Source organism: Ylistrum balloti, unplaced genomic scaffold (assembly GCF_031769215.1).
Source record: "Ylistrum balloti isolate Yb309-2 unplaced genomic scaffold, AGI_CSIRO_Ybal_v1 Utg370206, whole genome shotgun sequence".
Taxonomy (NCBI): Eukaryota; Metazoa; Mollusca; class Bivalvia; order Pectinida; family Pectinidae; genus Ylistrum; species Ylistrum balloti.
The window spans coordinates 192,584-209,693 of record NW_026782178.1 but is presented as its reverse complement, the minus strand read 5'-3'; the positions used below and the strand labels follow the sequence as shown (position 1 = coordinate 209,693).

The 17,110-nt window shown below is 34.6% G+C and overlaps 1 protein-coding gene across 1 annotated transcript in view; it reads left to right on the top strand.

Annotated features, from left to right (window-relative positions):
• The first annotated feature begins 5,325 nt into the window (after window positions 1-5,325).
• Window positions 5,326-17,110, top strand: part of LOC132551561 (p53 and DNA damage-regulated protein 1-like) — a 23,067-nt gene continuing 11,282 nt past the window's right edge. Inside the window, exons 1-3 of the mRNA XM_060215714.1 lie at window positions 5,326-5,403; window positions 6,029-6,193; window positions 7,584-7,684. Of these exons, the coding sequence (XP_060071697.1) occupies window positions 6,069-6,193; window positions 7,584-7,684 (226 nt within the window). The 5' untranslated portion in view covers window positions 5,326-5,403; window positions 6,029-6,068. The remainder of the gene's footprint in view (window positions 5,404-6,028; window positions 6,194-7,583; window positions 7,685-17,110) is intronic.

Sequence of the window (17,110 nt, the reverse complement as noted above, 5' to 3'; positions counted from 1 at the left end):
AAAAGGACCGTTCGATAAAATCATATATAAAAAATCCGATGGCTGTGGAAATGTAAGAGAACAAGTTAATGATGTTTAAAAGGTCGCAGGGAGAAACATCGCCATATCTAGAGCTAGTCGCCACTAACGAGACGAGAACATTGTCCTTTTTGACCTTTCCAAAGTAAACTCTTCCCTGAGTATTCCGGAGGAATGAATAACGAGATCTGTAATTTCAATTGAGTTCACGAAGCAGCAGACCAACGATAGGGAAATCAATGTATAACGTGGTTCGTTAGACCGATAACATTACGTTAAAGACGAGTTTTTTTAATGTCTGGGTTCAAATCAATTAGCAACAACGTTTATTTCACACCTCAAATATGACAGTAGCACCCAACATTGATGTTTGAAATGGAAGATTAGCATCTGCATGACAATGCCGCAATATGCTTTATTCGGAAATAAGGGTGATTTAATATTAGGCATCCAGCACGTGATCATTATAACGTCATTGCTGTGGCCATGGAAACGGCGGCGGTTTACAGTCACAATGGCTGTTCCACTTTATGGACTACGCTGTCGATAATAAATAAGTAACTATTGTTTAAATCAAGTCTGTTATCAGCACAAGACAGAAACAAAGAGGGTGAATGCAAATATAAGCATTGAACTGTCATACTATGACTTTCATAGTCGTTATAATTGCCACATCATGACACTTGAATACCAAAATGTGAATTTATATATTAAATATTTGGAATTAGTAAACAGTAAATAATCGTGTTATTTAGAGTCTTTATGGTGCGGTTATTTACTTTCAATAAAAAAATAACCGTCTATTTTTCTGATATTTTGCTGAAACGTAATCTTAGGAGCTTATTTTCCTCCGCAAACTTCCGTTTTATTCAATATCAAAAGAGTGAGTCACGAACGTCACGCGATGATAGAAAGGTTCACCACCCGATATAACCAAAACGGTAGTACAGACAATAGGGCTAATTTGCGTGCTTATTTATAGTTTTTATAAAATGAAGGTTTATCGGCAATTAAATAATTTTAATACGCGGATTCAATTCAATCAGAATATTGGAATGACTATATTCATATAAAAATTATTGATCTATAGATACCCAATGAGAAGGATGTGCTCTTACAGACAAAAAAAAAGAAGTGTTTTCTTCATTTCTTCACATTTAAAGGACTTTTTCATTGATTGAATCGTGCTCAAGTAGAAATTTCTAACATTGCATATACTTGCATGTCTGCTGCGCTGCTTGCTTTTCAAAAGCATTAGTATGAATATAAATGTGTCACATGTTGGTTGTATGACGCTGTTCACGAACATCAGAGCGCGGCTGTATTCGGTAATCACTTTTAAAATCATCAAAACTATTAGAGTTGGTTCTTTGGGTTTTTTATTATTACTATATCGATCGCAAAATGGCGACAGAAAGATTTAACATTTCTAGAAATGGAGATATTTATCAATTAAATAATGAAGCTAATGCCGAAAGCGTTGCTCAATAAATTGGACACTTAAGGCTGACGGACAAAGTGTGTTGCATATCCATACAATCCGTTACATAGCAATTTCTGTTCATTGAAAATTACAGGAACATTCCTTTTTATCAAGGGATGGTGAATTTGAATTTTTATCCATTTAAGCTTTCAAAAAGAATAAAATTCTATATGCCCATATACCAGTTGCACGTTTGGATTGCCTTGTGTTTTCTGCTAGGTGATGGGTGATGTGTCTAACTGATAGAACAATCCAGCGTGTTGCACTCGAACCCAAAATTGATGATTAAGGGGCATGATATCATGGGGTTGAACAATTCAGTAGGGTATGAGTACTTTGGTCGTTGATCGTTTCGTCCTACTGAAAACAACATCTTAACTATACTTTTAACATCAAAGATTGTACGAAATACATTTCAGTTCTCAGATTCAGATACTGTAGAGCCAAATGACGAAAGCTGTATCATAGAGCTAATGTTATGACGATGATGACTGATTCTGTAACCAACAATACCGTTTGTTAATATCAACTGGTGTTTTCCAATAAAAAATTCTAAACTTTTGATTTAACGATAATGGATCGATGTTGCCCTTGTTGACCTTTCCGTTATCAATCGTTCTTCTTGATCATTAGAATGTTTTTGTCGTCTTTGTTGTCCACATGTGCACAAATTTATAACTCCTTCAAACAAAAATGTCATCCTGAAAATACAGAAGGCGGAGGTAAATTGTTTGAATGTCGAAGTTGGAGTGAAAGTGTGATCTGCAAGACATTGGTCCGACGTGTTATACTATACTAAGTTTAGACATCTTAGCTCACCAAAAAGACTACTGGAAGTAAAGCCCTTAAAAAAGGACAGAATTTTCAGAAAAATCCTTGTAAATAAATTTTCACACACTTGAAAAATCCACCGATATATCAGTGATTGTGTTGCTGTTGCTTTGTCTTCTCCGTTTCAAAATTGTGACGAAAACAGAACGAATCAATTTCTCTGTACAATAGTTATTTAAACGCCAGATCTGAAGATCAAGGACACGGTATACTCCTCCAAGGCAGCCGACTATCTTTTGTGACAATAAGCAGCTGGACCATCCTTCATAACACAATAGTGATAAATAAACTATATTACGATTGGATATGTCAATGATCAGAACAGCCATATTGGTTTGCTATAAGATGTAACATGAAGATACGATCATCGATTTCCCATTCTCAGCAGACATGTCTGATGGAGATGTCCTTTTACAAGTTTATATAGTGAACGCTGCTTAGTCAGCTTTATAGAACAATGGTGCAAACCTGAATTGTAGATATCTGATTGTTGACATTGCTACCATATATGAAACACTTATAGTGAGGCAAATATACGATCTGATTTCGAACAACGTTGCCATATCACCAATAACAACATATAGAATAGACTATGGTATTTCAAACTATTGATCAATACTTGATCAAGTAGCTGATTTCGGCTGTAGCTATCAACCATGACTCAAAATATTTAACACATAGCTACACCCTAGAAATCCACAAGAGAAAGAAAAAGCGATTCTTGAATTCGTTCAAAATCTCGTTTTCTGTGTCTTTGATTGTTGATAACAATACCTGGGGAAGGGGTGAATTCATCTACCACAATATCACCGTTATACCCTCAGATACTGGGAGGTAGGATGAAATCTGGCCACCATTTGTTGCCTAGCGGTGCATGCAATTCAATTGTAATGAAGAGAAGATGTGAAAAGAATGGTCGTGATTAAACGTGTTTCATTAGCAGAAGAAAACGAAGCTTTCAGTTCTCCGTAGGGAACAAATATTGAATTTAAAAGCATGATTAACCTTTAACAAATGTTTGTTATGCGTCACAATATATATACTTGATAACATCTACTTCAAATTTTAAACATGTAACTAACATCCATTAAAAAGTACACTACACTGTTTAGAGCTTGTATTTTTTTTAAACGTGAACGAGGTTGGAGTTAAACTGTGCAAATTCAATGGGTGTTAACGAGACAATGAACTTTGTTAGCAAACAAAAACATCTTAACTTTATCCGGAGTTACTTCCCTTCGACCGTGATGACCAGAAAACCCATGTCTAACGTCGTGGTCCGATTTCCTATGTTCACTACATGAAAAGTACATTTTCACTATACAATACAATTGGATAGTTGATTCAACGATATATCTATAAAACAAATAGAATACCTACCCAGTAATATTTCATCCATGGCTTCGTTTCATTTATAAGCTGAACATAAAGAAAATTATACAAGACAACAAACTATATGTAAAAATAATAATGATAAGATAAGCATAAAGCTTGCGTTTCATTTCTTTTTTAATTCAAATACGTCGATTGGAACCAATGTCACTCGAAGAAAATAGAGGATTACTTAATGAAAGATTAAGAACACCCTTGGCCTTGTTTTGTGTCAAAATGAAAGTGTGTTTGCGTTGGTATATACGTATTTTCTTCGTGAAATTTTTCCTTGTGCAGCTATTGAAGACACAATGCGACGCGCGTGCGCTGATTTCTCGCTCCAGGTGAACGTTTATACTATAGATCATATAACGGCATTTCAGAAAAATAGTAATATATCGTTTAAAAATTCCAAAATGTATGCCTCTGATCAGTAAATTTAACATTTCTTCGTTACCAATACATATATCTTTTTAATCTTGGAAGAAAATTAGTTGTACCTTTTTTTTAGTTGAAACTCACACAGGAATCTCCTTCATTGTCTTACCAAATTTTTAACAAAACGATTATTATGACAACTCAAAAGTGAAATAAATCTCTAGGTCATTGATAAAATGTAAAGGCGAATATCGTACAAACTAAACTCCGCATTAGACACTAGATTTTCTGCATTTTCTCAGTGTCAATTTTTTTTCTTTTCCAACATTACTCATGCAATCGTCCTCGTGAATCATAACAATGAATGTCTATGATTATGTATAATTGCTGCCATTGTGTGTATGCACTTTCCTTATAGCTAATAGGTTTGCTGTCACAGTCACACTTTATTGATTTGCAGTACGTTGTATACTTGATTTTACATTCTGCAGTTTTATGCGTTTGCATCTTGAATGGAAAATCATTTTAAAGATGCCCCTGACAGCTTTTGTTGAGTTGTATGAACCACTGACATGTCGGTGACCTCCAGCACTGGCTGCTGTACATTTTGTTTGTAATATGTTGTGTTTGTGGAAAGAAAAACATCATTAAATATATACATTGTATTCTCGAAAAAAATCATCTGAGTATGAAATTTCATTAGCAAATTTGTGTACTTTTTCTAAGCACACATTTTAACATGTTAATCTTTCTCCCAGACATAAAAAATATCTCATCACTACATCTTCGGATGTCAATATTGTGTTGTCTGTAGACCATGAATAATAACAAAATTCAAGCATGCCAATGTAAACTTTACAGTGGAAAAATATCGATTCTAAAAATATTTTTGATAAATCATTTTAGATGTGATTTGACAATGGCGCACTCCTTTTAAAAACATTATTTCAAAGCAAAATCTACGAAACCTTCAAAAATTGTAAAGTCCGTATCAAAAATATTTCATTTATTTATGAAGTGCAATGTGACCTGAATTTAGCATGTATTATTTTCAAATAATGTAACATCATGTAATATGCCTTTTAATTGAACAAATATTATAATTATTACAAAAGAACATCTTAGGCTTACAAGTATCACTCTGTAAAACGAAAGCGAAAGTTAATATTTATCGTAACGTTATTAATAAACGCACTTGAAATTTCAGACATGACCTTGAATCTTGCTGGTAAACGACTGGAATGTCAGGCTACAAGATGGCGACGGCCTAGTTGCGATGCTTGTTTAGAATCCACCACGCTGTATAATCAGTCCATGCTAGCGTATGTAAATGTTGTTTCACAGTGATATCGGTTTAAAACACAGTAACCGGTTATCATTTAAAAAGCATTGATAGTGTTTGAAAGTAGCTTAGAAGGTGTTGGTTTTCGAGTTTACTGCATTCATTGTGCATTATACTCTGATACAGGCTTTTAACACAAGTATACATAAGTTTCCGTTTGATGTAAACAAAAGTTATCAGATTTACGAAAGCACGGACTATAATAAGTCTGCGACGAAAGATATGATTGGAAACCGTTGCAGCTACTCCACTTGCTGCATTATTCTGAAGGGTTCTGATTAACTTCGTACGATTCACGACCAAGACAAAAATATCACATAGATATTCAGAACACTTCGAACTATTGTTGCATATGAAATAATCCATGCTTTGCACAGGTATGATGACAGATTTTGTTTTAATAAAAATCACTTAAGCTTCCATTGTACATTGTAACTTACTCTTTGAACATTTGAAAATCATATGTGTTCATTAAATCTCAAAACAAATTAAATTAACGGATTTTTTTTAAATGCACGTAGAGATTGCTGTAATTATTCTTGATCTACAATGTAACAATCAAATACAAATTCTGGAGATAGATAATTTTTTCCATTTGTCTGTAGTGTGTGTGTCCTAGTCTTTCCTGGTAATGTCTTATAAAAGATGGAGACTAACCAGCTGCTGCTTCACCTAGCAGAGGTAGAGGAATTGGCTGAAGATATCATATCTGACAAACATCAAATGGTAGAACTGGACAAGAAACGCCAGAAAACAAGGGAGGCAATAAGGCAAGTATCATTACTTCTACCAATCAGCATGACAGTTACATACATTACTGCAAGTTGTTACTGCCATAAGTCTCAGCAACAACTAAAATATGTCAGACATGTAGAGTTCTCTAGTGTTGCAAAGTACTTTCTCAAAAATATCACATCTGTAATGTATAGTTCTTGGAAGCAAAAGTTGTCGGTCAACATGTGATACAGTAAAATAAAATTTTATGGACATGTTTGAAGGGATAGTCTGTACAAGTTAGGATTTCATAGAATACTTTGAAGAAAACTTACAAAATCATCTACTTATGTTGTTATGGAAATCATACACCTTAATTTACCATTAAAACTAGCATATGATATTTAATTTGAAGAAATTATTTTTAGTTCTATCCCAGATTGTATCTTAAAAGGTTTGCATTGTTATAAGCTGAACAGAATGAAATATCTGTGCTTAATTATAAAATCATCAGGAAATGAGCCTAATTAAGTAATAAAACTGTAATCCCAGCAGTATGTTTAGTAAATTGCATACACACTTGCATATTTACCCAGTACTCAGTATAAAATCTATGATCCAGCAATCTTTCAGTTTCAAGTTTATTGATGTGCTATGTTTAGATGGTTTGGCTGGCAGTATTCCCACCAATTTCGCCAGTCCAAACTGACTACAGGAGAGATATTTTGATGCTAACAATAGTTTAAAAAGTCATTAGAATGAGTTCTGAAAAGGTACAGGATAGCCAGAAATTTTGCAAGTTGGACAGAATATCCCTTTAAGAACTAGTGCTAATTGTAATTAAAAAGAGATATGTAAGTAAAGTTCATGTACCCCATGACCAATCTAATGAAAATATCTCCTTCACAGTCATTGTGTCAGTGAGTCATGCCTACATTTGTGACCTCGAGGTCCTGTCCTAGATGCCATGTATTGTACCTTAATCACACTTCTTTCTTGTTGATATTGTGGCATTGTCATGCAAGTTTATACAAAAGTTATATGTTAAGATACTCAAGCAGATATGGTAATGACTATAAGTTTCCACTTTAAAGAAGGCTGACTAAGGGATGTACTGGCATAGTAACTGGAGTAAGGCTATGTGTTGATAGATTTCAGAGTGCTTCAGAAATGTTACAGGTTAGCACATGATACGCAACACTTATTGTTTTGATTGAGATTCTATGATATAGTATTATATCTGTTTCAGTCTCTTTATAACAAGAATGGCATTTAGAAACTTATAATACATTTGGATCAACATTGTTTTATCAACTATAGAAAAAACTCTGATTCCCTCTCATAGGTCCATGATAATGGATCTTTGCTAAACCAGAAGTGAGGATATACATATCATTATGTATAACATTTCTACACCTTTGTATAGTCATGTTTCTGTCCCTTTAGGCTGTTGTCAAAAGACAAGAAAACACAGAAGACTTGGGTGTGCTTTGGAAACATGTTCATCAAGCTGCCTGCAACAGACACCAAGAAGTTGCTAGAAAAGGGTCAGTTGATGTACCATTATAGATGTATCTGTATAAAATCAAATATAAAATGACACAAATTTAAAGATAATGTTAAATTTGCAATGAGAAATGTTTTGTAAACCATGACAAAGTTAGCTCCAGTTTACTGGTCCAGAATTTCCTTCCTCCAATCTGCTCTGAATTAGTTATGTCCCCATAACATTTTGTATAATGTATTTTATCATGTAAGTGTATTCCACTGACATTTCTTGTTTTGTTTGCAATGTGGGTAGCTAGCTAAGCTCACCAGATGTAAATTGCTTACTACTGTTCTTATTCAGAGCAGACATCACATTGTGCTTTCCCAGATATACATTTTTTTCTCAAGTCTCGTGTATTTCCCAAGAAAACAAACAAGCAAATTTTACTTGACTAGTTGCTTGTTGCTACTGTTTATTTCCGTCTGTCAGACATATAAATTACATGATAAGCAACATGATTCAAGTAGATGTGTAAAGCTCTATAATTTATGAGTTTATAATTGTATAAGATGAGTTGTTTCCCCTACATCATACCAAGCATGATATCACCAGGAGTACCACTTGCAGAGGGTATAGTATCAGAAACTTATTCAGAATATATTGCAGACATATTTTCAAATATTCAGATAGATAAACACTTGTGATGTAAAAGAAAATTATGGTTATAAATATATATATCATATAAAATAATATTTGATTACCATCTTTCAAACATCATCTTATGATAGTTTTTCACTTCTTCTAAAGGGATTTCAGCATTTAACCAGTCAGAGGGATTATCAGGACATTTTACTTTATGTCTTGACAAAGGGGCAGCAGTTATTTTTAGGACTCAAATATTTGAGTCCTGTATTCATGCTTTTATTGTGGGACTCGCTCAATATTTGAGAAACCATTATATTTACTTTCACTGGACTCATCAAAAATATGGGAAATGGTGTTCTGGACTCTACACAAAAAAACCTATAAGAGATATTGGATGTATTCCCTTAAAAATTTGACATTTTACTCGTCCATACTGTCGGTATCACTTCATTGATCATACATATCATATATACAACAGGCTTGTTCGTTAATCAAACCAAAAAAATGATGTTTAACTTTTTGACCTATAAATCTCATCATGGCATTACCAAGCTTTCCTGTACATTATACTGTAGAACTCTTATCCCTTCAAAAATTGACAGCATCGCTTGTAACAATTAGGTTTGAAAAACTTGTATGGTGCAGGTAACCTGTTACATTGTAATTCCTACTGGTGTCTAAAGGTGTTATTTACATGTGTGTCCTTATGGTACAATCCCTTTAGAGTTTGAATGGTTTTTTTTTTCAAGCTTCATTTTATTTGAAAATTTGATGAAACTTGCCTGAAATGTTGATCTGATAATAATATGTAAAATGCGTTGCTTAATTTTTAGGGGTCCGATGACCTATAGTCATCATGCTTCGTCCGTCGTCGTCCGCCGTGCGCCGTCCGCCGTGCGCCGTCCGTAAACTTTTCATTCAAACGACTTCTTCTCAATAATTGGAAGGCCCAGGCAACTAATATTTGGCCTGTAGCTTGCTTTGATGAAGCCCTACCAAGTTTGTTAAAAAGAATGACCTTGACCTTCATTCAAGGTCACAGGGGTCAAATGTCTTAAAATCTTCAAACAACTTCTTCTCAATAACTGGAGGGCCCAGGCAACTAATATTTAGCCTGTAGCTTGCTTTGATGAAACCCTACCAAGTTTGTTCAAATGAATGACCTTGACCTTCATTCAAGGTCACAGGGGTCAAATGTCTTTAAATCTTCAAAGGACTTCTTCTCAGTAATCAAAAGGCCCAGGCAACTAAAATAAGGCCTGTAGCATGCTGGGATGAAGTACTACCAAGTTTGTTCAAATGAATGACCTTGACCCACTTTAAAGGTCACAAGGGTCAAATATGTTAAAATCTTTAAACAACTTCTTCTCAATAACCAAAAGGCTCAGATTGCTGATATTGTGCCTGTGGCATGCTGGGATGAAGGGCTATCAAGTTTGTTTAAATGAATGACCTTGAACAACTTTCAAGGTCACAGGGGTCAAATATGTCAAAATCTTTAAATAACTTCTTCTCAAATACTAGAAGGCCTAGGGGGCTAATACTTGGCCCATAGCATGCTGGCATGGAGCCCTACAAAGTTTGTTCAAATGAATGACCTTGGCCCACTTTCAAGGTCACAGGGGTCAAATATGTTAAAATATACAAAGGACTTCATCTCAATAAGCAAAAGTCTATGAGTGCCGATATTGGGTCTGTAGCATGCTGGGAGGAAAGGCTACCAAGTTTATTTAAATGAATGACCTTGAACAACTTTCAAGGTCGCAGGGGTCAAATATGTCAAAATCTTTAAATAACTTCTTCTCAAATACTAGAAGGCCTAGGGGGCTAATACTTGGCCCATAGCATGCTGGCATGGAGCCCTACAAAGTTTGTTCAAATGAATGACCTTGGCCCACTTTCAAGGTCACAGGGGTCAAATATGTTAAAATATACAAAGGACTTCATCTCAATAAGCAAAAGTCTATGAGTGCGGATATTGGGTCTGTAGCATGCTGAGAGGAAAGGCTACCAAGTTTATTCAAATGAATGACCTCAACCCACTTTCAAGGTCACAGGGGTCAAATATGTTAAAATATACAAACGACTTCTTCTCAACAAGCAAAAGTCCATGAGTGCTGATATTGGGCCTGTAAGATGCTTGGAGGAGAGGCTACCAAGTTTGTTCAAATGAATGACCTCAACCCACTTTCTAGGTTTGGCTTGCTTTTTGTCAGATGACCGTTAAGGCCCATGGGCCTCTTGTTATTCATCAGTCCTGGGTTTTATCAGTTTCATCAAGTTCACTCAAATAGGGTGAGATCCAAGGACAAAGGAAATAATCTATAATATGTATAAGTTAAAATATCAGGGATGTTAAGGATGGTCTATGATTGGGTGATAATTGATCTTATCACATTTCAAGAATGTTTATCATTAACAACTCCCAAAAATACATCATATCAATATATGCATGGCTCTGACATGAACAGTTCAGAATTATCTGATAAACAGAAGATTGGAACGTATTGATATCATGTTTAATAAGTATAGCTTGATATTTAATAACTCATTTAAACTAGAATTCAAAACCTGAATGTGCCGTCATATGATGATGTCATCATCTTGATCATGTTCAGGCCCTATTTTAATCTCATATACACACACAATATTGGTCTATATTAGACAGGCAATATCATTTTAAATCTATCTGTTACCAGAGGGTGAAATCAATCAGTGTAATGTTTGATCAGGTATAAGGCTATCATTGAATAAACAATAGCAACACCAAGGCTGCTTAAAGAGGGATACCAGAGTCAACAGGATTCCGTGTTAGTCAGCAGCCTCCGCCTGGAAGTATAACAGAATGGTACACAATTCTATTTGAGTTTTCAAAAGTTAATACAATCAATTGATTGATCATGCAGCAGGAATTTTCCATGATAGTGAAATTAGACTATACAAACAATTATTATTAAAAATTATGCAAACTCATAATTATCTTTTAAAATTATGTATTTAAATTTTCAAAAGCTGAAACCAATCAGATGTGGAATTATGTGTATAGATTTAACAATTAAGTAAATATAAATGACAGATGTGTCAGACTAAAAGCTGTTAAAGGCTTCCTGGATTGGCGGAGAAGTAACACAGGCTAATTGTGTCCTCATCCTCATGTTATATCTGTGTCTATCTTTGATAGGGATTGTTTCAATGCTTTTTCCCTTTAAGTCATGAAATAAATCAACCTAAATAGCTGTAAGAATAGATGTAACTGGGCCATGTGTTTGTTTTGTCATTCTGTTTGCTGAATTAGAATCGATTCATCATATACAGGGTTTTTACGTCCTAGCTTGTTCAGATGTCTTCAGAGCATTCCAATACAGGTATTTGATATCAAACCCAAATGCAATTAAGGTTTTCAAAGTAATATTTTTGGGAGTAAGATAATGGACGCCTTCAATCCCAGTAAAAGTTGCCTATTATTGATATATGTGATACAACATGCACATAACTAGGGCAGTTAGTAGTTACAGAGACTTGATAGTGTGGTTGTGGATGTGGTGTCAAAAGTGCAGACATTTATTGTACCATTACAACCATAAATACATTTAATTGGGTAAACTGAGAGAGGATTGAAATGATTTAGTGATGACAATATAGCTATAATGCATGCCGTTCTAAAGCTAGTTATCAGGAAAAAGAACTGGGACAGAACTGTTGTTTGTTTTTCCAAGCTGAGACTAATGCGGTATGTTACTGTAAAGTTACTTTTTATTACTGTATGTGTACAATCATTAATTGTTGTAGGGATTTTGTTTTCATTGAATTTGTGGTAACTCATGATTAAAACATTTTGCCCATAAAAATGTATGATTTTCCAGTAGTTTGTTTCCAGATAAGCATTGAAGTTACATCCCTTTTGATTTCCTTCAAAATTTTGACACATCTGGGACCACTTTAACAATGAAGAAAAATGCTCAGGCAGTTTTTCATTAAGCAATATGTTAAGGGTGTTGAGAAAGTCTAACACATATTTGCATGACACCTGATTTATCAAACAAACTTCATTTAGACTTAATATTGCATTTTCTTTGTGTGACAATATCCACCATAAATTGTCAGACTGCCACCTGTAGACGGCAGGGATCTCTGTTTTTTAGTCCACCATCATCAGATGTTGGGCTATTCAAATCGTGCTACGTCCATGGTCCATCGTCCCTCCGTCCATCCATTGTCGGTCTGTCCATAAACAGTATTTATTATTACTATTTCTTGAGAAGAACTAGATGGATCTTTCTCAAAATTGATATGTAGCTTCCCCTTTGTCCCTAGTTGTAACAAAAAAAATGGCCAACATGTGGCCAGGTTTGTTATCATTATTTCTTGAGAATTACACAAAGGATCTCTCTCAAATTCCATGTGTCGGTTTCCCTTGGTTCCTAGTTGTGCCAGTTTGATTTTAGGTTTGATCAGATAAAGGAAATGGCCAACAGGCTGCCATCTTGTATTTCACCTAGTAAAGTTTGTTATCACTATTTCTTGAGAAGTACCCACTGGATCTCTCTCAAATTTCCGAAGAAGGTAAGTAGGTTTCCCTTTGTCCATATTTTTGCTTGTTCACTTTTGGGACTGATAAAACAAAATGACTGACAGGCGGCCATCTTGGAGTTTCACTTCAAAAGTTCATAATTGCTATTTCTTGAAACTTACCTCGTATATCTGTCTCAAATTTGATGTGTAGGTTTCCTCTTGATCACCAGTCATGCCCGTTTGATTTTTGAACTGATTAGAAAAACAAAATGACTGACAGGTGGCCATCTTGGATTTTCATTTTGAAAGTTTGTTATCACTATTTCTTGAGACCTACTGCATAGATCTTTCTCAAATTTCATTTGTAAGTGCCCCTTGATCCCAAGTTGTGCCCGTTTCATTTTGGGACTGACCAGAAAAAAGAAATTGGCTGACAGGCGACCATCTTGGATTTTGCCAAGTAAAGTTTGTTATCTCTATTTCTTAAGAAGTACTGATTGGATCTCTCTCAAATTTCAATTGTAGGTTTCCCGTGGTCTGTAATGCCTGTTTGATTTTGGGACTGATCAGAAAAAATCAAATGGGTTCCAGGTGACCTCCTTGAATTTGGCAGTTTAAAATTATTATTGCTATTTCTCCAAAGCATTAATATTAAGATTTCTTATCATTAAGAGCAAAAATAGAGAAGGGAATAGAAGGGAAAAGATTCAACATTCAAATAAAGATCAAACAATGATGGGCAGCAAGATGTTCCTTGATGTCACTGCTTTGATTAAACAAACTACAGCATTTGTTGGTCAGAAGTACGAATATAAATTAATAACGGCTGGGTATATTTATTGCCACAAAAACAGGAATTGTGATTTCTCGACATGTTGTGAAAAGATCTAATCTAAGCCCTGATATCTATACTGGTATATAAATTTCATGAGAAATGTAAGCATATAACTTGCAGTATGTCTATTTATTTTCTAACAGAGGGGCAACATTGATATTTTAGAAATGTAGATAATTAGACATTTGAATGTTATAAACAATTTTCAGCATGACAGCAGTTTGGTTTGTTTATATGTTATCACTGCCCCACTTGAAATTGATTCTCCAGAAATTGTCAAATGACTCGTTGAATGAGGTTTCACATTTATTACTCTTTCTGAGTTATATGTATTAGTGACCTGCACATGATAAATATTTCTTAATCTACAGTACGTTTTGTCATCTCATGTAAATGTTACACACTATATCATCATAACTGCAATGAAATATAAAGAATAGAGCATATCATTATGAAACTATAATAAATCCACCACAGGGAACCAGAAGGGATAATAGTTTTGCTTTTAGACCCAGCCATCTGTCCTTCCATCCTTATGCTATCTTCTGTACAACTAATCATAGGAACTTAATACTTAGCATATGGGTTCACCTTAGTGAGATGGTATATCACATATCAAAAGTAGGTCATTCTGACATACATTTTGACCTTTGACCCACATCAAATGAAAGTTTGTCCAGGCTCTATCTTCTTCATTACTAATCCTGGAACTACACAGTTGAGATATAGGTTCACCTTGGTGAGGTATGGTTTGTCACTTTTTTTACCTTAGGCCTACATAAAAGAAAAAGTTTATGCAAGCCCTGTCTTTTACACAAACAATCACGAGGACTTACCATATATCAAACATTAGGTTTGTCATTGCACTATCTCTACACTACTTATCATGGGAAACATCATACTTGGGGTATGAGTTAACCTTGGTGGGACAGTGTGAAAAATGCATCAAAAGGAGGTCATACTGACCTACATTTTGACCTTTGACCTACATCAAAGAAAAATGTTTGTCTGTGGTTCTATCTTGTACACTTCTAGTCTCTAGAACTTCATATTTGTTGTACAGGTTCACCTTGTTGAGAGTGTTAATGGTGGACTGTAATTAACCACTCATAAAGTGATAATCTCACTCTTACAATTACATTTAGTTACTTAATCAATGATCATGGTACATGTAGAAGCTGGTGGTTCAATTAAAGCATGATGAACAAGACCCTTTAACCAGGTGATCATACATGAATTAACATATCCTTTTGACCAATGTACTACTGCATGTTTCTGTTTAGAAAAATAAGTTTGGACAGAAAGTAATAAGGGATATTTACCTATCATGAATTGATGTCACAGTTATGATATGGAATGTGCTGAATGCAGTTGTTACAGATATAGCAGATTTCAGTTTCACACGGGAGTACAGTCATCTTCTAGCTTTGTGCTGTAGAAAATTTCCCTTTTACTTGCAAGGGACCATGTATTTGATCCCTAACGAAGTCACACTACTCCTTTCCTGATTCATTTGGTGCCACAGACCACTGGTAGTCAAATCTAGAGGACATTTAGGGGCTTTCTTTGGGCTAAGAAACCATGTTGATGTGGTGTTTGGTGGCAAACACATAAGAAGCGGTCAGTAGTGTGGCAGCTTTTATTTGCTCGTAGGAGCACTAGAGGAAATATTCCTTTAGTTTGATAGGTACAGTGATGGACTCGTAAGCCAGGAGTTGTGGATTTGATTGCCAGTGGATGCAATCTACTCGTTTCCTGTTACACCAGATATAAAACATTCATAATTGTTATTTGTTAAGTGAATAGTGTATAGAGTAGTATTTCAATTTTTCAGAACCAGATAGGATTGCTACCTCACAAAAAAAGAAAAAAAAAGACAGGAAGGATGGTTTCATTTGTAATCTGTAAATATGCTAAACCTGATACAGCATTGATTCCCATTGATGTGATGTACAACCATCCCACTAGTGCTATGAAATCAATTGAGATTTAGCTACCATCCCACTGATGTAAGATATATTGTAACCCCACTCATGTGATATATTAGTAACTACACTGTAGATGTACTGCTAGAGCCACTGATGTAAAATGTTGAATGGTACATTGAGACAGGAAGTAAAATTACAAATATTGTATCAATACAAATAATTTTGTCATGGAAGAACAGGTTAATCTGAACACAACATACCCTGGTAATCTATCTGTCAGTGTTGGTATAAGGGAAGTGAAGTATTATGACATGGATACAAGAAGGAGTTCCAACTGCGTGATACGGCAACTTCACACCCACAGCTGGTGTTGTCCTTTATTTACCGATGATGTCCAACACAGGGATGAAATATAACCATACATATAGTTCTCAAGAGAATTGGGATACCCTTGAGTGGTAAAGTTACAGTTAATCCAACTTATCCACACACATGTTATTATCGATAATCAATGTTTTTGTAATTGGACAAAATAGAGCTGCCAAACCCTTATTTTCCACATATTGACCAACAGCAACTATTTCATAAATTCTTTGTAAGCCCCAAACAATGTTTCAGTAATCAATTGTGATTCTGTATCACTACATCATAGCATACTACTACAACCAGTACTTTGTCATTAATGTTCAATAAAGATAATAACCATAGGTTAGAATGTCAGCAAATAATCAATTATCATAAATTGATTAATTCTCAATTGAGTCAATGATTACAGATATTTGCTAATAATTAGAATGTAAAAAACTTTTTCTACTTGAAAATGATTACAGAAAATTAGATATAACTACCAAAAAATATTACCAAAAATTTGTGCTAAATGCAAGCAGTTGCAAACAAAATTCATGGAAAGCTTGTTCAAACACAAAATCCATGAATTTGCTGATTACAAAAATGCAGTTAGTAAAAGTTGAACCAAGAACATGTCGAATGGGATACGATCAATAATTTGGATTTCCAAATAGTCGTGATTTGGCATAAACAATAAAATTTATTAATTAATCATTGAAAATTCCTATGAAGGCTAAGAACAAAAGTGTACGATAGAACTCAATCCTGTTTCATTGTTATACAGGTATCATGTGGTATCAATAGAATGAGAATGGGCTTGTATTAAAGTAGTAAAGCTTGATGGGCTAGACTAAATATATATGTTGGTATATAGTATAATAGTTGTCATTACTATATTGTTATCTTGGTCCACTTTGACATTTAGAAAGTTTTATGAAGTTCCTGATATTTGAATAAACCATTATCTAACATCAATGGTCACTAGTCAACAATTTCTACTGCATTTTATATTACAACATCAGGTTAACTTCAACCATCATGTTTCCTTGAAGGTTCATAATGATGGGATGAAAATGGTGACTGTAGTTGTTTGGTGTAAACTACATGAACATAATCAGGGTCACTGTGGCTAGTCAGATGTTGAATCATTTGCCTGAAGTAACCTGGCTTTGTTAATCTTTTGTGAGGCTGTTAGGCATGCTCTTCAATCTGTCTG